At 40.8% G+C, this 26820-nt stretch overlaps 1 protein-coding gene across 13 annotated transcripts in view; it reads left to right on the forward strand.

The window, feature by feature from the left end:
• The window catches only part of MAPK10 (mitogen-activated protein kinase 10), a 305758-nt gene that overhangs the window by 268414 nt on the left and 10524 nt on the right, over positions 1 to 26820 (forward strand). For all 13 annotated transcript variants that reach the window (XM_021100770.1, XM_021100774.1, XM_003129341.6 and 10 more), the window contains 2 exons: positions 19144 to 19207; positions 21038 to 21115. In XM_021100770.1, the coding sequence (XP_020956429.1) occupies positions 19144 to 19207; positions 21038 to 21115 (142 nt within the window). The remainder of the gene's footprint in view (positions 1 to 19143; positions 19208 to 21037; positions 21116 to 26820) is intronic.

Here is a 26820-nt window from a genome sequence, read left to right on the forward strand (position 1 = left end):
TGCAAGGCTATCATAGATTTCATGCCCTCGGGGCGGAGTTACTCTCTGCCATTATTTGAGCCGTCTTCTCGTCTGCCTTTGTATCTTGCTGGTCATCACCAAAGCAAGCACATGGAAGCGGGGACCAGCCATGCAGGAAACATGCACTGTTTTCAATCTTCTTGTGACACCGATATGTGCATTTTAATGCTGTGTGTGCCTGGAAATCTGTTCAAAGTAAACCTCAAATGGGAGCTGAAAGATCCTTGTGGAATGGTTTCGTTCTGCAATTCAGCCAATATCAACATTCTGAATATCAGCTTAACAATTGTGAATCGCAGCAGGGACACAGGTTCAGACAACATGATGAGGAGAGGAGAGCAGTGCTAGGCTTGGAGTCAGAAGGCACTGAGAAGAGAATCAGGAGGCTGTGGTCCAAGTGGCTGAGGTTCCAGAGCTCGGTCTGAGCAACCAGAGTGAGGGCTGCCCTTGAGATGCGGACAGATTACATGGGGCAGGCAGATAAGATCAGTTCAGGAGAGACGTGTAGTCTAAAGTCAGAGGTCTGAGCACCTAAAGGGCGTTTAAATGGCACAGCTAAAGATGTTTTCTGATTGCAGTGCAAAAGCCAAGAGCAGGTACTCTGGGAACAATTCAGATATTAGCAACCGCAGGAAACCTAGGGCACTGGAGCCCAGGGATGGGTAATGACGGCCTGTCCAGGGGGAGCAGGGCTACAGGCACAGAGGAGATAAAGATGCTTCTGGCAGGAGAATGAGGAGAAATGCCTGGCTTCTCCCCACTCCCTCCTCTTGGCTGAGACCAGCCTACACCAGCAGCCTAGGAAATGCAGCCTGCAGGGACCGGGCTCCTGAGACACAGAGCAAATAAAGGAAAAATGACGACTGTGTCTGTGGGCCAGTGGGCCCAGGGAGCTGTTCATTCTTTCCTTACTTCAGCTCTGAAACCCTCAAGTAAAGTTGAAGTAACCAGTAGTTAGGCACACTTGATCTGGAGACGAGACTTTGGGGGCTGGGACAGGTGGGTACTCAGGGGTCTTATTGGGTAGAAGTAAAGTAAATATTACCTCTGGAAACTCTTAAGAGCGATTTCATTTCCTCTAGTATCTTGTGATTTCAATAAATCTCAAGTACTATGCAACCTGATAATCCTGGGACAAGAGTGCTTCTCAGTGGGTTTCAGTTGACTATGTGTGCTTCCGTCCTTCCTCACGCTGGTGTCGCTTTTTCAGTTGTTTGTTAGATGGTTGATGAGGAGCCTACAGCTTGTTGAGCCAGAGCTGGACAACATGTGCAGGGGGGAGGAGGGGGGAAGGATGCAGCCATCTGTTTTCCTTGAGCTTGCTTTCACTCTACTCTTCTGCTGCCAAGCAGGTAAAACGCACGAAAAAAGACCTGTCATTCTTTCTTCTAACTCACCTCTTTGTTATTTCTTCCTTCTTTGTCTTTCCTTTTCTTCTTAGCTCTTTTTTTTTTTTAGATTGATTATTTATTTATTTTTAATTGTTATTTCCCTAATACAGTTTTTTTTTCAACTGTGCAGCGTGGTGACCCAGTTACACATACATGTACACATTCTATTTTTTCCCATTAGCAGGCTCCATCATAAGTGACTAGACAGAGTTCCCAGTGCTACACAGCAGGATCCCATTGCTCATCCATTCCAAAGGCAATAGTTTGCATCTATTAACCCCAGACTCCCAGTCCGCCCCATTCCTTCCCCCTCCCCCTTGACAACCACAAGTCTGTTCTCCAGGTCCATGAGTTTCTTTTCTGTGGAAAGGTTCATTTGTGCCTTATATTAGATTCCAGATATAAGCGATATCATATGGTATTTGTCTTTCTCTTTCTGACTTACTTGAAGTAAGTTAGCTCTTTATTTAGCTCCTACAGAGCTGTTTACATAGATTTTGATTATTTATTAACATTTTAGTCATTATTCATCCACTCTTTAAATATTTATTGAAGCCAAACTGTGTGCTTCACCCTGACCTAGGTGCTGGTGATTCAGCAATGAATTTAAAATGAAAAAAAAGGTCCCTTCTTTTACTGACCTTCTAATTCTCTTGAATATATTTATTTAGTTAATAGCTAGTGGAAATTTTTATTGATTGGGAATCTTATAACTTACCATCTCTGGACACAAATTCTTCCAAACATGGATTATCTATCCTACTGGACTACTTAACTCATTTAGTATATAATATTCTGAATGTAAGAAGACTATGTAATAATTGTTCCTCCTGGTATTAATCAGTTATAACTAAATTTCAGTGATTATCTTCGAATCCTTAACCAAATGTGCCTTGATTGCTTTGAAATGTATTTATCAAATTATGATAATTTACCTCTAGCTATGATATGAAACTATTTGGCTTTGAATATAAATCAATATCCTGACTTTGTTTTAGCAACTTAAATGCAGAGATTATTATTGAATAATCAAAGAATCCTGAAGCTGACGTACTGAGTAAAGGACAGACTTCATGTGTAGTTTAAACATTCTTCGATAAATATATTGACTATATGGGGCCTTCAAACAAAATTCAGTGATTGAGGGTGATGGTGGGAAGTTATTCTCATTCTCTACTTCTGATTCTCTTGAATGTATTTTTATAGTACAAGCTCATATCATTTGATTATGATTGTATGTTGCTTCATTCCGTACTCCATGAGTGAGTTATTGTTTGTATTACCTTTATCTTCACGAACAGTGGTTTAGCAATTATCTTCCACTGAATTCTCTTGAGTCCTTAATAAGTTCTTAAAACAATGTGGTAAAGAATAGGCTAATAAATATATTCAACTATAAATATATTAAATACACTTTGCTAGACTCAGAATGTATGTACCTTCACGAAGGAGGAAAACATGAGCTGCCATAAATATGAATTTGATGCATCTAAGGTTCAAACAGTCCCTCACGAGTTCACGTTGTGGTGATAAACCACTGAATAAAATGTGCATGTGCTTACTTCACATGTTTTATAATCTCTTTATTAAATTGGTGAGTCAAACACCATTAAAGATAAAGTATCTAGGAGAGATGATTTAAGTGAGTTATAAATGAAAACGCTCTCTGTATAGGCTGTATCTCTCCCATTGAGGGGAAAAGGGATTAAAATTTCTGTAACTGACATTTCTCTTTGGTGAGTAATATCAAAAGGTTAGGCAATGTCCTCAAGACAGCTTCTGAATAAGTCATCATTCTGAAATTCAGAAACGACTGTTTATTTCCTGATTTCCCCTAGGGGATATAGACATAGACTTAAAGGATTAATAGATGTTATTTTTGCTTGCCCTCAGTGTGCCTGAGAAGGAACCCAGTTTGGAGATAAAGTTTATTATATAAAATTTAATTGAAACTCTCTACTGTAAAGAAGAACTTTTAAATATTTAAATAAACATAACCTCCAGCATTTAAGTTATTTAAGAATTCTGAGGGAGTAACCTGAAATTTTTATTGGAGAATAAAAAGTCTATTTCAACCAATTCATAAGAAAACTAGTTTCTCTTTTGATTTAATGGGTGAAAAGCCTCTATTGCTTTTCTTTAAAACAAAAAAAGACTATATGGTGCTATGTCTCTGAGAATGACCTGGGATTTTACTAGCGATCTTATTACTAAGTTGCTGCTTGATGTTAGTTAGGTACGGTCATTTTAATAAGAAAAAAAAAAATCTGTCTACTTTTCTTTGGATCCTTTCAATCATGCCTTTTTCCTTTGGGTTAAAATTTGGAAAACTTACAAAGGATTTTTTTCTTTTCATATTTGCAGCTTGACATATCACTATATGTGATAAGGCCAATAAGTTGAGTTTTCTGAGGAAGTCTCTATATGGAACTTGTATAAAGGAAATTATTCTCAAAAAGATTTGTCAGATTATTTCTAGCATTTTAGGAATATCAAGAATTATAATAAATTCTCTAAATATTTTCACAAGTAGGACAAACTGACCCAATTCAGACTAAGAAAAAGAACAATTAACAATGGTACCTTAAATATTTAATGTCAGTGATTCGACAGGTTATAGCATTCATTATGTATTTTAAATTTGACAGTCAGTCTAAATGTTTCCCAAATGTTCATCCTTAGTCTGCTCTATAATCAGGGTGCAGGTCACCAGTGACCTTTTGCTGTTAGGAGCTGGAGAGACTGAAAGGTTACTAAATGATGCTGTAAGGTGAAATACTATTATTCTATTCTCTCCATTCTAAAATTGCCATCATCGAAATTCTTTTTTTGGACTAAATATTCCTGTGAGTTCTTTCCAATATGATTTATTCTACTCACACGGAGTTAATAAATTGGCTGAATCCCTCCCTCAGCTGTTCTCTCCATCTGTCCCGACGCAAGGACCACCTCTTTGAGTCTTGTGATTTCTTATTATTGCAGCATGCATCATGCTGTGAAAAAGCTCGTGCGACACCCTGGCAGGCTTAATTTGAGAAATGGTTTAGTGCCATCTATCTGTCACAGAAGACCCTTTTAGTGTGGAGCTGAACTCTAAGAAGGTTTGTTATGCTCACAATGTATATAAATTTAGAAGGAAGTAGGAAGAAACATGAGCTACGATGCACGTGAATTTGCTGCAATGCAATTATGTGTTTATAGAATGAACAATTCATATTTTTTGGATTCTCATTTGCTTGCTGAAAGTTAAATCAACATCTCTAATTCCTAATATCTGCCGTTTGTGGAATTCTAAATTTCCATCTGTTCATGCCGCTGTATTCTTTTCAGCAGCACAATGTGAGCAATTTACTAATTGCCTTCTAGAGAAAATATAACTTACATTCCAGTTCGTATGCCCAGTGCCTCAGCTGTTAAAGTGAAGATATCTTTTGAATCACATTGAGATTGTTTTGATGCCATATATTCTGTTGGTGGGAGCTTGTCAAAATGTTTGTTGTTGATAGATTTAGCCACCTGCTTTCGGTGGCCCCTCTCCCTATGAGACTTACAAGAAGAACATATACTTTGCTCAAACACTAATTCATGTGTCTCTAATTTTAGCCAATTGTTCTACTGAAGAAAAACACTCTTGATTTCACATCCTTGGGATATTCAGAATCCACTAAACATATATGGTTCTCAGGTGTCAAAACTGGAGTAGCTGAATAGTTCATTCTCTGAAGACACCTGTGTTGATGACTAGCGGAGCTTGCGATCAGGCTTTTCTTTTCATGTACTGCCTTGAGCCCTTTAGGCAGTGACTATTGTTAATCTCTTAAATAGACCTATGAAGGAGATTTCTTTTTAAAACATGGGAAGGGATCAGAAATTATTTTTCTAGAACATTCCACAGCTGGTGCTCTCTGAAAGCCTGAGCTATGATATCCTGTCAGGTTCTCCCAAACCCATGATTTTTTTTTCTTCTCACCTAGATGACTTCTCAGGTATTGTGAGATCCACCCACTTAACTCAAGGGAGTAGACGTTTTTGAGAGTGCATTTTATTTTCTTAGTATTTTCATCCTGGAAAGAAAGAGATTATTCAATTGTGGCTTCTGTCTAGGATGCCCCAAAGTAGTGTAATCCATAAACTGTGCGAGAAAAAAACCCCAAGTGACACTTTCCTCTTTTAGAGCCGCTTCTAAGAGATAAGCAAAGAAGTCAATATCGGAACTGGTAAGGTTTTCTGTCAATAAAATCTTACCAAATTTTGTAGTGAAGAGGAGAAGAGAGGTCGGTCAGAAGAGAGAATCCGTTAGACAGCTTTGCCTTGAGATAAGTAGGTCATGAACATGGCTAATCTCTAGGAAACAGAACTTACTTGGTGATCTGCATTCCTGCCTTGTCTGCCTGCCTGCAGTGTTGCTAAAATCATCGAACTAGACTGTTCCCTCTCCACGTTTTTCGCCTGTCATGCAAGAATCTCTCTAAACTACTGTATGTATAAGCTCAAGGGCAGCCCGGAGGCATTCCTGTCCACCCTCGTATCACTGAGTGTTTCAATCTAGGACCTTTATTGATAAGGAAACGGCGACTGCTTTACAGAGGCGATGACAATTTTCTACAAGTCCCACACATTAATTCTTACATGTAAACCTTGTGATTTAAAGGACGCCTCTGTTCTCTTCCCAGCAGTAATGCTTATTTGGTGGGTAGACCTGTTCAAGTTTCTAAATCTGTTCTGGTTTGCTCCTTAAAATGTTTCTCTTGGGAGTTCCCTGGTGACCTAGTAGTTTAGGATCCAGCATTGTCACTGTTGTGGTATGGCTTTGATCCCTGGCAGGAACTTCTCCATGCTGTGGGTGTGGCAAAAAAAAAAAAAAAAAACCCATAAAATAAAAATGTTTTCCTTTGTCCTACCTCAACCAGATTCATTGAGATTTAATTGTATGGTGAACTTTTAAAAAATATATTCTCTTTAAAAAACAAAAACAAACGTACGCATGCCTAACCTGCACAATTCAGTGTAACAAATTCTTATTTCTTCTGTGTACTCTGTTGAGCACTGTTCCAGAGCTAAAGATGCACAAACAAGGAAAACACTTCCCTGCCCTGCGTAACTCTTGATCTAGCACTGACCTCTCCTATCTTGTCATTCATTTACCCCTGGAGATTCCTTAGATGGGCCTCAGAACTTATGAAAAACATACTGAAGTTACACACCTATAGTAATGTGCGTATATCTTCCTAGGGATACAGTTTGTGGGCTTTATGAGATTTTCAGAGCGTTTACTTCCAAATTTGATTCTCGATATTTTAAAAAAGCTCTAGTCTGATACAGAAAGTTCAGGATGAGGGGACTACAAAAAAATGTGTAATTTACTGTTAGAGTTGGCTCTTGACTCTGACATAACCAAAAGTGTTAATGTACTTCTTAGAAAATCTCAGATCATTTTGTGTTTGTATGTACCTTTCATCTGTAAAGATTCTACTTTTTTTAGGTATGGGGTAGAGTGGGGAGGGACAGGTAAATTTAAAGCACTATGATTTCAATCTTCATTACTATTATTTATTATTTAATTTGTAATTTTTTTTTTCTTTTTTGACCACCCTGCAGCATGTGGAGTTCCTGGACCAGGGGTAGAACCTGTGTCCCAGTGCTCTCAGGACACCACCAATGCCATTGTGCCACAGCGGGAACTCCTCCTTATGACTTTTTAAATTTATTGAAAATATGAAAAAAAATCCGCAAACTCATGCACATGGAGAACAGACTTGTGGTTGCCAAGGGGGAGGTGGAGGGAGTGGAATGGACTAGGAGTTTGGGGTGAGTAGATGAAGACTTCTGCATTTGAAGTGGGTTAGCAATGAGGTCCTGCTGTATAGCACAGGGAGCTACATCCAGTCATTTGTGGTGGAACATGATGGAAGATAATATGAGAAAAAGAATGTGTATTTATGTATAACTGGGTCACTCTGCTGAATAGCAGAAGTTGACAGAACATTGTAAATCACCTATAATAAAAATTTAAAACTATGAAAAAAATTCCTGTGATCCCAGGCATGCTAAAAATGGCACTCCTTTAAGAAGCAGAAATTAATAGCCAGTGTCTACTTGTCAAGTAGCTAGCTCTTTTCTTGTGCTGTGAAATTTTCAAGGGTTTGGTTGGCAGGTTGGCTTATAGTTTTATGACGGCATTGTTCTGCCCGAGGAACAGATTTCATGACAATGACTGGTCCAGCCTTTCTCATATCTTGCTTCCGTTTTGTTCCTCCTGATTATGCACCGTCCATCTTTCTCTGCCGTGTTTGTCTCCACAGATCTTTGTTTCTTGGCCCATGTTCTAAGGAAGTGGAGATGTTGCTTATTGCAACATAGAAGTGAAACAAATGAGTGTCAAAAACACATAAAAAGGCCCAATTTCTCCACTGTGTGGGGAGGACCATCGGGTCACGTTAATCGCCGTCCCGAGGTCATGCTTAGAGTGGGTTATGCTATTGAGATTCAGAGGTAAACTGAAGAGTTTCACATTCTAGGATAGAGGGAAAATAATTAGAAAGTATAATCCTTAATGATGCTGAAAATGAATGTGTGATGATGTGAAAAGTTATGTTTATTTTGACTTTTTTTTTTTTTGACCTCGATTGAAAACCCTAGAGATGAAGGCAGCATGTCATCAGAACTATGCTAGGACCAGAAGTCTACGGACGTTCGAGGAATTTCAGAATCAGGAAAAGGGTGGCGAGGAAGCGTTCTTGAGTGCTAAGTCAGAGTAACCTGCAGATTCAGGGAAGAGGCAGGATTTGGACATCTTCCCAAGAACGGACGCATTGCCTAGGCCCTCGGGCATCTGTTATGTGAGGGGACGGTAGAGCAGATTTATCCAGCGATGAGACGGAATATTGAAAGGGTAACACTCCCTTTTTATAAGTCTATTAAAAGTTGATGGTCTTTCACAGAGTATGTGCTATAATAAAATCATTATGTGCCTTTTTAATGGCAAGACAGTCGTAAGACTGATAAAAACCACTCCTGTAACTTGCTGCAGGTTTCATTTGGGACTCACAGGCTCCTTTGTGGAATATTGTATCTTATAAAAGAATGAAAATCACTGTTTATGAAAATGGTTTTAATTGATAAGCCAAAGAAATTCCCCAAAGCTTCTAATTCTGGGGAGGATCCGATTTCCATCTCTATGTGCTTTTTGCAGACTGAGTTCTTTTCATGTCCCTCCGAAAGAAGTGAGGGATAAAATACCTATGCCTCAGGCATTTTTTTCCTGAAAACATCTTCTCTAAGATGTTTATTATTTTGGCCTAAGTCCAGCAGAAAGCATTTTGGGTGACTCTGCTTCATGACATACGCACCAGAATGCTGTTATCACGGTACAGCAATCTGTCACCACTTCTTTTTCCGAAGCAGGCCTGCTCACGTTCCTTGTTCCACTGCCTTGTGACTCCTATTTAGTCACAAAGAAAAATATATTCCCAGCCGGAATTCTTCCACATACACTCAACGGAGAAGTTCTTGAGTAACGAGTAGCTCCCTCACAAATAGAAGGCTTCGTCACCATCTAAGCAAAATATTTGACTTGCAGTGGGTTAATTTATAATTGTGGCGTATAACTTAGCTTCTTCAAAACCAGGGGTTCTAGGCAATGGGAGAAGACACAGAGCTAAAGTGTGGAGACCAAAGTCGTGATACAGGGGATACCAGAGTGCAGTGGAAACCATTCAGCATCCGCAATTGCACCTGAACTCAAGACCTCATCCTGCCCTGGATGGGTCCACGCCTTTCATTCCCTAAATGTTTATTAAGTTTCAATTACACGTGCCCATTGAAGATTTATTCATTGTAATAATAAACTGCCTAGTTCCTGTTATCTGGTTGCTTATAGTAGGGTTGATAGACAAGTAAATGAGACATTTTGACCAGTCCACTAAATTCTGTGAAAAGGAAGAACAAGGTGCTCAGAAGCCAAATAATAATGTATTACCCATCTTTTCATGGACACATGAGGCTTTCGGGAGGAAGAAAAGTCTTAGGTGGGACACAGAGGATCTGCAAGAGTTCGTGCAATGAAATGGAGATTGAAGCATAGCATCTTCCGCACGATGGAAGCCACGGGTGCAAAGGCCAGGAGATCGCCCTGCAGTTCACCTGAGGGGCTGTGTGAAAGGAGATGCGCTGTGGCCAAGGAAGAGACCAGGTCAGGGAGCGCCCTCACGGCGGGCAGGAGGCGTGTGCCTGCAGGAATATTGATAGAAACGGCCGTCAGAAAGACCATTCTTTCTGACCGATGGGGTGATGACCTCGGCAGAAGGACCGGTTAGGAAGCTGATGAAGTAGTTGAGATAGATGATGATAAAATGAACTTTAGTGGCCCTGGGCGTGAAAACATTCTGAGATGGGTTTGGTGGTTTAATTATCACAACTCATCTTCATTTAAGAAGTGTCCTACCCACCCGTGTTTTAAGAGATAAGATAGTATATGGGAAAATGGCCAATAAACTTTGAAAACACTAGATACTACTAAAGAGGGACTTTTTAGTTTGTGAGTGTGGTTGAAATAGTTTCAACCCAATGGTTTGAACCTATGTGACATAAGCGAAATCAAAGTGCCATTTATTTCTGTCTTTTTAACAAAAAGCTCAATTAGACTATTTTCTTTTAAAATTTAGTCTTTGGACTATTTCATTACTGAATGAAAAGGCATGCTTTAAGGAAAAAAAAAAAAAAGAAAGAAAATCCACTCCATGAAATGTATTAAGTGGAAAAATTGGGGCCCTCATAATGCCTCACATTATTAGTATGCAGTTCTCCGTGACTGTATTTGCGACGAGGAAACTCGTGATTCCCAACCTTTATCATCCACAATGTACCTGAGAAACACAGTCATCAGCTCACTGTGGTCATCTGTGCGTCAGCTCTCATTAGGTGATGGGATGTGTAGGGTGTAGTAGAATCTTGTAGGCAAATTCTTAATCAGAAATAATCCTTCATTGTCAGGTGATTCTGACCACCGCCCCCACCCGGCCCCCGTACCCTGTTCTCACCGCATATACCTTAGAAATTATTGCTCTAGGAACAACTTGAGGACGGGGTTTTATTTCAGTCATTTGCATCATCTCTGTAATTACTTGTTCCTAGCACACTGCAGGTTCTCGGAATTAATTGAACTAAGGAAATGGTTTAATCATTCGTAATTAACTACTTTATGTAACCTTCCCATCCATGTTCTCATTTTGCATTATCCCAGCACAGAGAACCCCTGCCACTACTTCGGAGTGCCATTGTTCCCATTTTACAAAACTTAAAAATGACTTTTACACAACAACCCACAGCTAAAAGCCCTGGCTCTGAGCCAGGGCACGTTGCATTATCACAGTGTCCTTCACAAAGGACGACCTCTAATAATTTACACATTGCCGAAATTTATAATGTAATGCATTTACAATCATATTTGCTGCTTCGCTAGATGTACATCTCAAAGCGGTCCATGAACGTTCACTTACATAATGTTCCAAGAGTATTGAATCTATGTAGGTAGAAGGGGCAGTAATTACTAGATTAGCAGAACTCTTTACATCTGATTGATTAATCCAAAATCTTTATATCATGCTCTAAAATTTTTCAGAGAGATGAGTGCTGGGAGAGAAAAAAGTAAAAACTTATGAAAACCATGTATACTTTAAAATTAATGAAAGTGTTTTGGAATTTACAATAGTATTTCTATAAAGGCAGTGAAATAATATAATAATATAATATAATATAATATAATATAATATGCAAATCAGTTTTCCTTAATAGAGTTTGTAATTCTGTAACTGTGTCCTTCTGTTCATTGTGGACTCTGTCCTGGGGCTACTCTGCTCAGTTACTCTAGAGGAGGATGGCTCTCTCTGGTCAATACGTCCAGGATGAATTGTCATTGAGTCGCGTTACTGACATAGGAGTGCTGGTGATCTTTTTTCCCTTGTTCCTTTTGCTTCTGCTTTGTGGCTGGAGGACAGAGGCGCCAATGACATGTGGCCTTAATGGGCCGACTCAGCAATATTTGTGTTCTGTGCATTGGCTTTTCACCTAGAACATTTTTCTAGCTCCTTTATAGCTTATTTTTGTCCCTAACATGTGATTGAAGCTAATACGATCTTTTGCCTTTGGAAGGTCTTGCAAGGACTTGGATATTGGGTGATTGATGGTGCAATTACTCAGCTTTTTCAACTAAAGAATCATGGAAAAAGTCAATGTCCAAGGAAAAGTGAAGAGAATTTCCATTTTTCATGACATGATTAAACTTTTTGATGGTATAAAGCTAATAAGTTTGTGACCCAACATTTCAGAAAGCTATAGAACAGAATGAAAAATAGAGAAACCAATTTAAATTCCTTGTCAAGCTACTAGAACATTATTTAATTAGGTTTTTAAATTACACTCAGTTTCACATTAAATTATAATTTGCATTCCTAGCTTTTAAAGTTTCCTTTGATCACTTAGTGCCGTCATGTCTCCAAACTGCAGTGCTTTCCCTATGTAACAAATGATAACACAGTGCTTTGCCTATTGCAGGTTCTTAAGAGAGATGTGTTGTACATCTGAAATTTGTTTCTTTTTCAATAAAACCATATTCGAAACTCTTTGCCGATAATTAAGGCTCACCCACAGTCACTTGTCTTCTTAGGGTCAAAGTCGAGGGCACTCTGACTGCAGTGCTCTTTCCACTACCCCTGTGAGGAGTTCGGTAACTCATTCAAGAAGCTCAGAGATTCTCCTTGCCCTCTTTTGGCAAAGACTGAATCTGATTGGGAGATACAAAGCGCATGTCTGCTTTGATTACAACGCACAAGTCTCTCTGTTTCTCTTCTTCAGAACTATAGCCCGTGATGATTTCTGTTCATAAAGCATTCCCCCCCCCCAAGAAATAGATATCATTGAAGACTGAGAGAAAATCACTTTCTGGTGAATATTTTTTCTTGCATCTATACAAATTAAGCGTACTTAGGTGGATGACAAAACCTGCTTTGATTGCTATGTAAGTACTTTGAACAGAAGTCTTAATCTTGGCTGCCCATTAGAATTACCCAGGGAACTTGAAAATATCCTGATGCCCAGATCTCATTCCAGACCAATTAAATAAAACTCTCTGGGGGTGAGTTTCAGGCATCAGCATTTTTAAAGCTCCCAGATGATTTCAGTGTGGGGCCAAAGTTGAGAGCCCCTGAGCGAAAGCAATTTGATTAAAATGATGAGCTCACATGCAAACATTTTTACTTAACTTTTATGTTTGCTTTTTTTTTCCAACCACAAGGTGGCGGCATCACAATACAGTGCACATACCGGCCCCTTTATTGAGTTGACATAGAAATTTGTATCCATATTGCTCATTAATAGCGTTTTGAGGGTTCGTCCAACTAGAGACAGCATTGACTCTTTTCCTGTTGTTCTGTGTTCCTTTGGTTGGTTAAGAAAACTTTTAAACATATGTATTTCAACAGGTTAAGTTAGCAGGAACTATATTATAAGCTACAGTTGGATGGAAAAATGCAAAGAACTTGGATTTTGCATTCAGATAGATTTGGGTTTAAATACTGCCTGTCCCATTTACCAGTCGGTTATCGAATCACCTCATGCTTTGGTTGTATGCCTGGAAGAGGAGGGTTGTTATAGGACTAAGTGAGATAACAAATGAAAATCAACTTTGTTTGAACGCTGCTAGGACGGTAACGATGTTGAGGATGAGAGTGATAAGGCTGTGGCAGAGTCAGTTACACACAGTGCAGAAAATCCCAGAGTATAGTACTTTTCCATATATGGTCTTTTATTCATGTAGGGCTCTTCTTTCCTGTGTGTGTCCTGACTCTCGGTTTCCACCGGTGATTATCAAATAAACATTCTTCAGCTGCCTTCATTTCAGAGTACAAAAAAAACCAAAGCCACTATTTTATTCATTTATATATTCCGCTGCGGGCACGGCATTCAAAAATTCTGGGGCCAGGGCTCAAACCCACGCCAGAGCAGTGACAACACTGGGTCCTTAACCATTAGGCCACCAGGGGAATCTCAGTGCTATTGGTTTTGTACTACACCATTGTCAGTGGACGTGCCTTCACCTTTATAGCCATCTTTCTATAAAAAAATGCGGCTGCTCACTCACAACGACTCTGTTCAGCTTTTCAAATCTTGAAATTGCTTTCGCTGAGGTCACCGCTGGCTCCCGAAATGCCAAGTCCGAAAGAATGGGCGTCTCGTGTGTCATTGCCATTTGACAGGCAGACGCGCCCTCCTTCCTGACACATCCCCCAACCCCTGATTACTGTGGTGACATCATTCTTTTCCCCAGCCTCCATTGCTGTCTGCATGTTTTCTCTTCCCTTAACATTGGGCATCCGGAGTTCCTGTCATGGCTCAGCAGAAACGAATCTGACTAGGATCCATGAGGATGCAGGTTCGATCCCTGGCCTTGCTCAGTGGGTTAAGGATCTGGTGTTGCTGTGAGCTGAGATGTAGGTCACAGACATGGCTTGAATCTGGCTGTGGTGTAGGCCGGCAGCTACAGGTCCGATTGGACCCCTAGCCTGGGAACCTCCATGTGCCACAGGTGTGGCCATAAAAAGACAAAAAAAAAAAAAAAAAAAAAAAAAAAAAGAAAAGAATTGGGGCTCCTCAGAGTCTTCTCCTATTGCCCTAATTTCTTTCCTCCCTGGGAATCTTTGGTAGTTTTGACTACAGCCTTAACTTTCAGCACCACAAGTGGCTTTCAAGCTGTGCATTGCGACATATGGCCGTCCCGAGTTCCAGAGCTTTACATCTGACAGTCACTGGCATTTAGATTGGCATCTCAAACGTAACACGTTGAATTTTGAGGACGTATCTCCTGTCCCCCCAAACGGACCCCTCCTCCATCCTGACACCGCAGCTTTCAGTCTGCGGCACTACTTTCCGCCCGGGTGATTGAGCCACATCCCCAGGAGTCATTCTGCACGCCTCCCCCGGCTGCCCTCAAATCGAGATGATCGAAGCTTCTCAGTTCTTCACCACCCCCTCCAAAGACTCCCCGGGGTGTCACTCAGTCTCAAGTCTTCGTTTCTTCCCTCACACCTCCTCTTCCACACAGGCCAGTGTGACTGCTGCGCCAGAACAGGGCGTGGTGAGGTCACTCCCTCCGCTCTGCCCTTCGTGCTTCCCTCCCTTAGGGGCGCCGCCAGGGCCCCTCTTCACGTGGTCACCTGCTCTCCTGGGGGACCCAGTGCAAGAAAGCTCAGGAAAGAAGAATTAATCAGATTCGTTTCGAGGGACAGATTTTATTAAACTCTTTTCTTTTTTTTTTCTCAATGAATGTATTACATTTGTAGTTGTACAATGATCATCACAATCCAATTTTATAGGATTTCCATCCCGCAACCCAAGCACATCCCCCCACCCCTCAAACTTATTAAACTCTTATCCTCCATGTGGGGCACTTCCCAAGCATCACACTTTGAAAGGGCGTGTATCTCATCTCTAGAGTTAGATTGTTTCATTGATGTGCCAGGGCACGTAGTTCCTAAAACTCATCTAAGCAACTTTTAAAAACTCAGCTGATATGTATTACAAGTTGCCACTTGTCTGTTTTTAGAGGCAGCAAAGTTTTGGCAGTTGGAAACCAAGTCAGTGTTTACTGCACAGTCGGGTCACAAACTCGAGAAATAGAACTCCAGAAATAATTACATTTAGTCAATTATTTTGATAATTGTGCCTATCGCTATTACAGTTTATTAATTTGGCAGATTGTTGGTAAGACTGTTAAACAAACAAGGAGTCTCATCGTGGATAATAAACTGTTCTTGATGCCACAAGGACTGTAAAGTTTTAGAAGAAAAACAGAACATACCCAATGGCATCATTAGCCAAGTGAATAAATAAAGTACATATTATTGAGTGCTGTATTAACATTCTATATAAATGTTTTCTTCCAATGAGGGTGTTAAAATTTTAAGAAGTTCTCTTTATCAAAAATTTTAAATATATCTGGAAAATTTATTCAATACATATAGAGTCAAGGAAATTTAAAAGCAAATTTTGGAGTCCCTTTGTGGCTCAGGGGGTTAAGGATCTGACATTGTCACTGCTGCGGCTTGAGCTGCTGCTGTGGCAGGGGTTCCGTCCCTGGCCCAGGAATTTCCACATATGCTGTGGGTACAGCCAAAAAATAATAATAATAATCATCATCAAAGTTTGCACATTTCTTTAAATGGATTTTCCTATTTAGTTTTTACTAAAATTCGCTCTTCTTGGTTGAAGCCTTATCATAAATCTTTTGGCAATCTACAGATTTCAAACGTTAATAAGAAAAAACAAAGCATATTTCACTACAACATAATATCAGTTTCTTTGAAACAGCCACTGCATTTTAATAGAGAATGCATACTCGGAAAGACAATGCTATTTAAAGCCTCCACTGGCATTTTCAACAAGACAGCAAACCCAGAGAGAAAAAAAATAGAACAAAACCATATTGTGTGCTTAATTAGGATAAAAGAAGCAGACCACAAACACCAACATCTTGATGACTGTCATATGGTCAGAACACGACTGATAGGGAAAAAAATGTTAATTCAAGGCTCAAAGATGAATAAAAGGAACAACGTGGTGCCGTTTAGATTTCTCATCTCTGGTTCTCATCTCTTTGAAGACTCATGTGTGTAGGGTCCTGATGATGTCCAAGATATTTTTGACAAAAGGCATTTGGGAATAGAAGAGGTGGCGACTTGAGAGATCCTTGCCAGATCTAGCCACACCTGCAGCCTGACAGAAAATTGGGACAGAACTCAGAGTGGCAGGCTCAACTTTGTCATTAATGAAAATCCTTCGCAAGTGTTGAATTATTCAGCTTAACATTTCTTCAGCCCTAAGAATGCCTTCATTCCGCTTTTCTTCTCACGAGAGATGATACATTTTATCCCCGAGTGCCGCTGATTAACCCTGTGACCAGGGACACCTCTCTTATGATCCTTGAGTTTTCATATTCTCACTTGCAGGTTGAGCAAGGGTAGCTCTAGGTAATCTCTACATTCTCCTCCATCGCCAACGTTTTGTGATGCTGTTGAAAACAAGATTGTCTTGAAGATGAAGAAAATGATAAATTCATACATTTTCCTCAATGGAAAAGTATCACTTAAATTTATGATTTAGAATGAAGTCACAAAAGAGAGCAGCTTGTGCCTTGGGGAGAATCAATTAGGAATTTGAATAGGTACTGATTCAAAAGATCTCCTCAGCAGGCAGTCGCGCCTGGCAGTAAGAACTCAAGAGAATGCCAAAGATACCTACCTTCTTCTACAGGCTCGCTTAGACCAGGACCTCGCCACAGCTTTGCACTTGCTCAAGAAGAGCCAAAGAAGAAAACCTGCCATCTGGCAGAGTGTCTTCACCTAACCAGAGTTTGGCTTTGCATCAGCTTTCTTAGATGAGAGTTTTCCAAAATTTCAGAAACAACTTCTTTTTACTCCTTCCCTCATTAAATCGTCATGTTGTCATAATGAGGGGTTCTTTAGAGTTTGGGCTGGACAGTCCTCCCGCAGTCAGATCCCAAAGGCGGTGTCTGATCATCCCATCCTCTTAACTTTCTCCAGTCAGTGTCTGTGTCCTCACCAGGGTCACGGGATAGGTCGGGTCTTGTTCTGTTTAGTACTTTCAGTAAAGGGTGCTCAGCCGACCATGTCTGAATCACAGAAGCTGGTTTAAAACCTTCTGCCTCGGAAGTAATCACAGGTTTTAAAGGAGTATCTGGTAGGTGTTTCTCCACAATTCAGTGCTATATGTAAAGGGGTCCCGCCACAGCTGATGCAAGTCTTCCATTTTCATGTCCAAGTACATGTGTCGCGGGTGTGGGGTGAGGATGCATATTCAGGTCTGTCATGATTCAGGCTGCAGAGAGCCTGCGCGCAGTACAGAAGGGCCGCTGGGGTACTGCGGTGCTGTCCATGGGCCAGAGAACCTCCTACAGAAGCCGGAAGCTGTCCCTGAAGATCTCGTCCAAAGTCTTCCGGAAACAGCCATTTGGGGGAGATGACGCCCTCATCGACCTGAGTCCCTTTACTGAGTAACTGTTTTTTTACAAAAACTGCCGCTTTTGGAGCATTGGACAGGATGAATTCTGGGGCCTCGGTGTTATGGCACCAGACATTTTGCAGCTCTTCTTTCCACTGAAGCCACTGTTGACCCGTAGATCTTCCCAGCTCCTTCTCTCTCTCTCTCTATCTCTTTATTTTTCCAAGAGATTTTTTGTTTTCTTTTCACGGCCACACCGGCAGCAGATGGAAGTTTGTGGGCTAGGGGTTGAATCGGAGCAGCACCTCCGGCTTACACCTCAGCTTGTGGCAATGCCAGATCCTTAACCCTCTGAGCGAGGCCAGGGATCAAACCCAAATCCTCATGGACACAATGTTGGATTCCTATCCCACTGAGCCACAATGGGAACTCTGAGATTTTTTTCTTTCCATGTCCCTTGCCTGAGCTGGAGCCAGCCTGGGTCACCATGATAGATTCCTCAGGTCCAAAGGTGGAGAAAAGAGGTCAGGGCATCTACCTGAGCCCCACCTTCCTGGAAGGCACCTGGATTTGTGAAGATTCCTCCATGTCCATCTCCTAATTCCTCACGGCAAGTGGATGCTGACTCCATAAGCCAGACGAAAGGCCCTGTCGCATCATTTCTCCCAGAGAGGGGTCACTCAGGGGTCCAAGGTGACCTGCCTCTCTGGACAACTGGCAGATGCTTCTGCCTGAGGTGGGGGAGAATATCTTAAGTCATTTAAATACAGGGCGCACGGCTACGTATAAGATGTCTTATGATACGTCACGAAAAATAAAAAGTTGATTAGATCTAAATATTTCTTTACAGTATGTATATTTATACTGGGGACTAGCACTGTGGTCTGTTGAGCGGTATGTGGAAGCTCCTGGGCCAGGGATTAAACCTGCACCGCCGTTGCGACCTTTGCCACAGCTGCAGCAACGCCAGGGCCTTAACCTGCTGCACCACAAGGGAACTTCCAACAGTCTTCTTCGTGAGGGTAGAAAAATGCAACAAAATCTTAGCAATCTGGGATCATCTTTGTAGGGTTCTGTTATGCAGCAAACGAGTGGAGAAAATTTGCAGCTTCTGGGTCCTTAGAATCAAGTGTCTTGTTTCCCTTTTTTTTTTTTTTTTTTTTGTCTTTTGTCAGTTTAGGGCCCAACCAGCAGCATGTGGAGGTTCCCAGGCTAGGGGTCAAATCGGGGCTGTAGCCGCCAGCCTGCATCACAGCCACAGCAACGCCAGATCCCAGCCGCGTCTGCCACCTACATCACAGCTCACGGCAGCCAGATCCTTAACCCACTGAGCGAGGCCAGGGATCGAACTCGTGTCCTTATGGATACTAGTTGGGTTCGTTAACCACTGAGCCACAACGGGAACTCCTCTTGTTTCCTTTTTAAAGACTGGATATTAACCGCCGACACTTGAGTTCTGAATCACAAGGCTTTGGGAAGTGAGCTCTCAGGGTTTGGAGTCTGCTGCCTTATTGAGTAGCAGCAAACATTGACATATACTTGTTTCCTTTATAAGTTTGTGGCAGGATTTTAACTTTTGCACCATTGCCATTTCTCCACAATTTATATGAGATTCTGATCACCACTAAAATCAATGAATAGCAAGACATTCTCCTGCATTGTAAGACTTCAATTATTTTTAGTTAATTATAGAAGGTTTTTTGTTTGTTTTTATCTGCAGCCTCCGCCTCAGATATATGACAAACAGCTGGATGAGAGAGAACACACCATCGAAGAATGGAAAGGTGACTCCACGACTTACAAACATATACTTTTTGCTTTATTGAAACTCAAAGTATCTTTAAGGATTTTCCTTTTAAAACAGTTTGTTAACAGATGATTTTCCAAGCACTATCTTCTTAGACCATTTTCAAAGCTTTTAAAACTTCATCTATATCTTTGTACTAATAATAGTATTGCACTTACTCAATAATGAAAGGCATTAATTACTGATACTTAAAAAATAATGCTGATTGTCCAAGTCTGTGGGAGGGCAAGCTTCAGTTCAGATTTTTAAAATCAGCATTTTGTGTTTGTACATAAAATTATCACATAAAGTGAATAAAATTATGCCTAAGATGGTTTTAGGCATTAGAAAACAAAAGACAGTGGATATATGAATTCATTCACTTGAGTTTTAGGACTTGGAGAACTGAAGTAGAAAATATATATATCTGAGTACTTGTATCTCCATCAAAGTAAGAACAGAATGAATGAATACATCAATTAATTTTTTTCCGCAAAACTTTTCCAAACACATGCTACGTGAACAAGATCATACTCAGTGTGAAGCAAAGCAGAGAAGACTTGTTAAAACTAGGATAAATAACTATGAAGTAGAATAGGAGAAAAGCAAATGCAGATTACAACTGATAACTAGGACAAAATGAAGAGGACCTTAAAAGGGAGGTCTGAAGGGAAGGAACATTTGCACTGCAATAAAGGCCTTAGTAAGTTTAAGCTGGGAAAAGAAGAGGAGAACATACCAGAATGAAGATATAAAAGGGGACCAAAGGGTAGGAATGAGCAAAATGTGCCATAAAGGTGGTAAAAAGACTCCACTGCTCAAGAGTCACGTGGCAGAGTTTGGAAAAATAAGCCCACACCAACAGTAGATCAAGTAAAAAAAAAAGTTGACAATGATTGAAAAAGACTTCATTTGGTCTAAATAAAGACCAGGTACTCAGGGGGTCATGATTAGATAAGCGATAGGATATGACTTGAGGAGAATGGACATAGACTAAATCGTCAAAAACCAGGGGAAATAAATACCTGTAAAGGATGATGCTTATATAAAGTGTAAGCCACTGAAAAGCAAGAATGAATGACGCAGAATAACTTTTAGCCAAATGGGAGAAAGTGAAAAGAAATGAAAATATACAGAATTTTAACTCTAGCAATGAAAAAGCCCGAAATAGATGCCAGTTTGGGAGTAAATATAATAATTTTTTAATGTCAGACTTGGGGCACATTTAGCTTTACGAATCCAAGATTTGAGTCTGGAAAAAAGATGGAGAGTTGGAAAACTGGTAAAAAGTAACAGCTTTGAGCTGTGAGACTCTGTGCATCTCTCAAGGAGTGAATAAAAAGGAAAACCGGTGTTCAACACTGAGCTCTTAACCTCGCTCAGTGGGTGAAGGATCTGGCCTGGCCCTGAGCTCTGGTGCAGGTCGCAGACGTGGCTGGGATCCCACGTTGCTATGGCTCTGGCGCAGGCCGGCAGCTGCAGCTCCAATCAGACCCCTTGCCTGGGAACCTCCCTATGCCACGGGTTCGGGCCTAAAAAGACAAAAGACAAAAACAAACAAACAAAAAACCTGAGCCATTGAAATTCTTAAAAGACAGCATTAAACCTGAGCCATTAAAATTCTTAAAAGATAACATGAACTCTCCCAGACATCCCCGAATAACGCAGAAAACAGTAACGTGTGGAAATAGAGTGTAGAGGAATCCCATTTGCTGTGTAACTTGCTCAGCCCCATCGCAGTGTTATTATTATCTGTCATTTGCTCCTGAGTTTCCTCTCGGGATCAGGAGAAAATGACTGTTACCACCCTGATGGCTGTCTCTTACAGAACTCATCTACAAGGAGGTGATGCTTTCGGAAGAGAAGACGAAGAACGGCGTCGTGAAAGGCCAGCCCTCTCCCTCAGGTACTCACTCCCAGGGACTAACCCAGGGACCGGTACCTGTGTATTTATCTCGGCCCTAAGGAGGAATTGCAGTCAGTAGCATCGCTTACGGAGCATGTGAGCAAATAGCACGTGTCCGTTTCTCTCGAGTGGTTTTAATTTTATTCCTTTTGATATTTAAGTGTGGCATTCGTGCCAGTTATTCTGATGATAATTACCCAGCACAAGGGTTCTTCCAGAAAGTATGGTGAGACAATACGGGATCCTACTAAGGTCCTGCAGGATTACTTGAGATAATTTACATAACTTTGTTTTTCCTAAGACCTGTTTCCTGAATATAAGGAGAGTGTAGAAATAGTTTCAGAAAACGTGGCTTATCTTCCGCTTTAAACAACACTCAGATAGATTATGCTGGCAAAAACGTAGACTGCAAATTACTAGTTTAGAGGAAAATTAATTTGGTGATCTACCTTCGATGTACTTATTTTTTCCTACGCACGTCAGTTGATTCAGGAAACAAGATCGGAAGAATTAATCAATTCCTCATGTTGATATTCCTCTTTAACTAGTTTGCACCCGCAACCACTCTGACACCCAAACGGATGCAATTTGGATATGACATGCTTTCCTCACCTCTAGACTTGGTAAAATGTCCAATTCTATGTCCGGTCTTTCCTTTCCGCACGAAGGGTGAAGGAATTGTTGGGGCTGGTTGTCCGCCCGCCCAGTCTATTCAGCTTAGCATCCGTATTGACACAAGTCTGTAGAAGCTGTTTCTAACTTACCTGTGTGTCCTATCTGCTCCTGATTAAAGAACCCAAAGACTGAATCCAACAGCCTCAAGATGCCACCTGCTAAGGCAGAAAGACTCCTTGTCTTAAGAATTCCCGTAATGACCCGAACATGTTTTCCTATAATCATTAAGAAGGTGAAATACCAGGATGCAGGGAAGGGTGACCTCACATCTCTGGCTGGGACTGGGCAGTTTTAGTAGAGTTTTTTCTATTCAGCTTCAGGTTAAATTATCATCAGTTCATCTCCTTTCCTTCTTTCAGAGAGCTCAGAATCATGCCACCCGCTCCAGGACACCCACCTGGCCACTTTCCCCTCTGTTCCAGTCAGGTCTCCACAATAGTTAAGCTGTGATGACATGAAAATCTGTAATTCTCTATCAATCCTTCCACAGCACTTCTATAAAAATCTCCTTATTCCCGTGATACATTTAATGCAAACTGTGCAGCTCAAGGAGGGCAAAGTGAGATCAAATGATCTTTAAAAGGATGGGAGGCGTGGTCTTCCAGGTGAAGAAAGGTTTCAATATTTGGTAAGGGAACAAAGTTTGTGTATTATCAAAGCTTAGTACTTTCATGATTAAAACTGTATTTCTTATGCAAAAAGAAAATGATTGCCTGCAGAAGGTTTCTTCAACTCATTAATGAGGTCAATGGCAAAATGACAAAATTAGTTCCATGAAGATATGAAAAATCAGGATTTATGTAGTCCGTGGAAAAAAGAATACTGAAATAAGATTACTAAATTAAACTAAAACCTGTAAATGTCTTATAGGACAACCAAACCTATCTTTGTGGTTATCTTTCCTACCAGACAGAAAAAAAAAAAAAAGTTTTATCTGATCAATTTTCTGCAGGTTTGCAGTGTTGCAAACTATCTGGATGGTAACTGAGAATATTAAGTCAAATAATATTCCACAGAAGAGTCAGATGACCCTTAGGAAGGATTATTAAAAAGTGCTTAAGGAGTTCCCCTTGTGGCTCAGCAGGTTAAGGACCCGGCATAGTGGCTGTGAGAATGCGGGTTTGATCCCTGGCCTCACTCAGTGGTTGGAGGATCCAGTGTTGCCACAAGCTGTGGCATAGGTCCCAGGTAGGGTTTGCATCTGGTGTGGCTGTGGCTGTGGCGTGGGCCAGCCCCAATTCAACCCCTAGCCTGGGAACTTCTATGTGTGGCAGATGCAGCCTTAGAAAGAAAAAAAAAAAAAAAAAAAAGCTCAAGCATGATATGAAAGGTTTGCATGGTCATTTTTTTTTTTTTGCACTAGTCCCAGGTGTTGGATAATTTTCCTGAATAGTATCCAAGATTATTGACGTTTATTTTCTATATGCTTTGACTAGATGGACTCAAGTCTTGATCAAGTAAACCCTTCTAGCTTTGCAAGAAATATATTTCAGGTGAAAAAAGCCAAAGACTAGTTCATATAGCAGTTTTCTGTTTCTGGAGGGACTGGAAAATAAATGAATTCCCCTAAATGACTTAATGGTGAATGTAACTAAGTCATAGAGAAGCTGGAATACTGGGCCAAGAGGCATGAGACTGCTGCCAACTCAGGTTGAATTTGTTGAAAATCAAACACATCCTCCCTCTTTGGGTTTACTCTCTCAGCATAAAATGTTTTTCTTTTTTCTTTTTTTTGGCTCCACCTGTAGCATGCAAAAGTTCACGGGCCAGAAATTGAATCTGTGCCACAGCTGTGACAACACCAGATCCTTAACCCATTTGCCACCAGGGAAATCCCTCCCATTTCTATTAATGGCAGCTCTGTTTTCTCAGCCTTCCAGCCTGAAACCCCTGGCTGATGTTTTACTCCATACTCACCTCGTGCCTAAGAATCACTCTCTGCATCCTAAAGGTTTTTCTTGCAAAATATCTTACCTCTGATCACTACTGTCCCTTTGTGTTACCACCGCTATGACGAAAGCTTTCCTGAAATCATTTTCCAAGCTTCCGTCTCCACCTAAGTTGATCTTCTAAAACTGTAGATGGATCAAGAATTCCACGGGAGTTCCTGCTGTGGCACAGTGGGTTAAGAACCTGACTGCAGCAGCTCACTATGGAGGTGTGGGTTCCATCCCTAGCCTGGTGCAGTGGGTTGAAGGATCTGGCATAGGTTGCAGCTGTGACTTGGATTCAGTTCCTAGCCTGGGAACTTCCATAAACCATGGGTATGGCCATTAAAAAGAAAAAAAAAGAAAAAAAGAATTTTACTGATCAATGCCTCCAATGGCTTTGCATCATTTATACTTTAAGCCTAGCAAGCTCTCCCTGGCATGATGGCTGCCTGTAATATATGCCACACTTTTCCACCCTCACACTACACCCAGTCAAGGGTCCTTCTTAATTACCACTGTCTTACTTGACTGGATCCCTACCTTTTGGAAGACTGCCCATTCAGCAATGTTCTGTCATCGAATACCGCCTTGTCCCCCAATATTTTTCATATTGAAACAGGAAGGAAGGGGGCAGGGCACAGCTATTAAAAGAAATGACACAACCAGGAGTTTCCTTCATGGCTCAGCAGTTAATGACCCCAACTAGAATCCATAAGGATGCGGGTTCAATCCCTGGCCTCACTTGGTGGTTAGGGATCTGGTGTTGCTGTGAGCTGTGGTGTAGGTCGCAGATGCGGCTCGGATCCCAAGTTGCTGTGGCTGTAGCTGTGGGTGGCAACTGTAGCTCTGATTCATCCCCCAGCCTGGGAACTTCCATATCTTGAAAAGCAAAAAAAAAAAAAAAAAAAAAAAAAAAAAAGGAAAAAGAAAAAAAGGGTGACACAACCATTAGGAACAAAAGAGTGACGCAACTGTTAAGGACAGGACACTACAAAAACCGTGTAGAACCTATTAGACCCGAGATGGTGGAAGATTTGACTTCCAGTGGATCTGGAGCCTCATTACACATCGTAAGCAGCTAAATGACCCCCAGCACCATGGCAGTTCAGAGTCCAACTATAAAGGTCAAAAACTGGCCGATGCCTCAATTCCTAACAATCCCCGCCCCTTCTCCTAAGTAGTTAGAATATTCCTCCCACTTGGCCTATGAAATTACCCAGCTCATAAAAACTAACCGGCCACATGCCTCAGGCTGCTCCTGCCTTCTGAGATGGCCCCACTCTGCCTATGGCGTGTGTATCTCTCAGTTTTCCTGCTCACTTCACTGTGGCTCGCTCTTGAATTCCTTCCCCTGAGAAGCCCATACCAGGGACTCAGGGGCGAGCGGGCACATAACCATCCTCCGGTGCCCCGTTTTTTCCCTACAACAATGTCTGTTCCGAACGATTTTTCGTATCTTCCCAGAGAATACAGTCTTTGTTTTGTTGCCCTTGCTGATTGTGAATCCCCGAGAAGAAAGCTTATACGCGTTCATCCTTGGGCAGCAAGCAGTGCCTGAGTGCTATGCCTTACACATAATAGTGGCTCGATAAACATTGATGAATTTGAAAATTGCTGCTCAGGCCCTCTCTCAACATGTTTCTTGGTGCTATTCCAAAGACAGAATTCAAGACAGGATTATAGCTTCAAGACAGTAGGCAATTTAGTGCATTTTTATGCCAGTGAATGTTTATTTGCCCTACTAATCATCATGGAAATAAATGAGCCAAGTGCACGGAAAGTTGTGTTTGGCATTTGCTGATGCTTCAGATAAAGGTTCGCTGCTTTCAGGTGATTGTTTGATGTATTCATTTTGGAGAAATGTATATTCCTGAATATTTTTTGCAGACCTATTCAGCTTAATATGTTAAGGATTAATTCTAAAACATGCTGCTTAAGCTCTACATGTGTGTGAGAAGGCCAGATTATTTTTTACCCATTCCAACTACCTGTAACAATACTAAATTATGTATCTTCTACACATGCTCTAAACTATAGTTAACTGGCTTACACAATGTATAGGTGAAATGATTGTGGATTCAATCTTTTACTACATGATTTTAAAGGAAAATATTCCGGCTTAAGTTTGAGAAGTCACATGTATAATATATATCATGTGACATATTTATGTATGATACATTTGTATGCATCATATAGAGACATGGGACAGCCATGCGCCGGGTGACTCTACCAACTCACGAGAGTCACTTGTGTGCCCCCAGCTATGAGTTTGTTGACCTCATGTTGGTAGCTTGAAACCCACCATGCAGGATTTAAGGATTTAAGACATGGAAATTGGCTGACTATAAATCAAGCCAGTCTTCCCAGTTGTTAAATTTTTATTAGCACACCTGTGTGTGTGTGTGTGTGTGTGTGTGTGCGCGCACGCGCATGGTATGTATATATGCAGTAAACCATAAAAGCAATTATTAAGAAAACTTTTGAAAAGTCAACTTTTTTTGCATTCTTTATTATGTTTACTTTTTCTCATGAATGTTGCATATCACATTTTATCTTGTAAATAGCCAGAATGAAGTAATATTACAACATAGACTCCCTTAATATTCAGTCATGGCAATACTGGGAGCCCAGCAGCAAGGGAATAAGTTAAAGCAGTTTCTCAGTGACAAAATTCTCATGTTTTAGTGATGCTTTAAAAATGTAAATAGGAAGTTAAATGTGCATTTGCAGAATAATACATAGGTTTGAAATTTATTGATGGAATTGTTGTATATCAATAAGAAATAAATCTGAGCTTCAGATACATTTCTAAATAAATAATTGTCCTCCCCTCTGCTGTATGATTTCACTTGCATAGTGATTTATTTTCAAGAATAGCATGGCTGCTTGCTTTCTGAATTGATTTGTAAAGACGGCTGAGGGAAAAGCAGTCCATGAATAGAAATTAATGTTCTTCTAAAAGCATTTATTATAGAATGTTAGAGCTAGAACAAACTAGGAGATCATCTAATACAAAAACTCTCCCATGCACCCACCCCCATTCTTTCTACAAGGAAACCTCCCATAAATAACAGCGACTCACTTGAGATAAGGATGCTT

Source organism: Sus scrofa, chromosome 8 (assembly GCF_000003025.6).
Source record: "Sus scrofa isolate TJ Tabasco breed Duroc chromosome 8, Sscrofa11.1, whole genome shotgun sequence".
Classification (NCBI taxonomy): Eukaryota; Metazoa; Chordata; class Mammalia; order Artiodactyla; family Suidae; genus Sus; species Sus scrofa.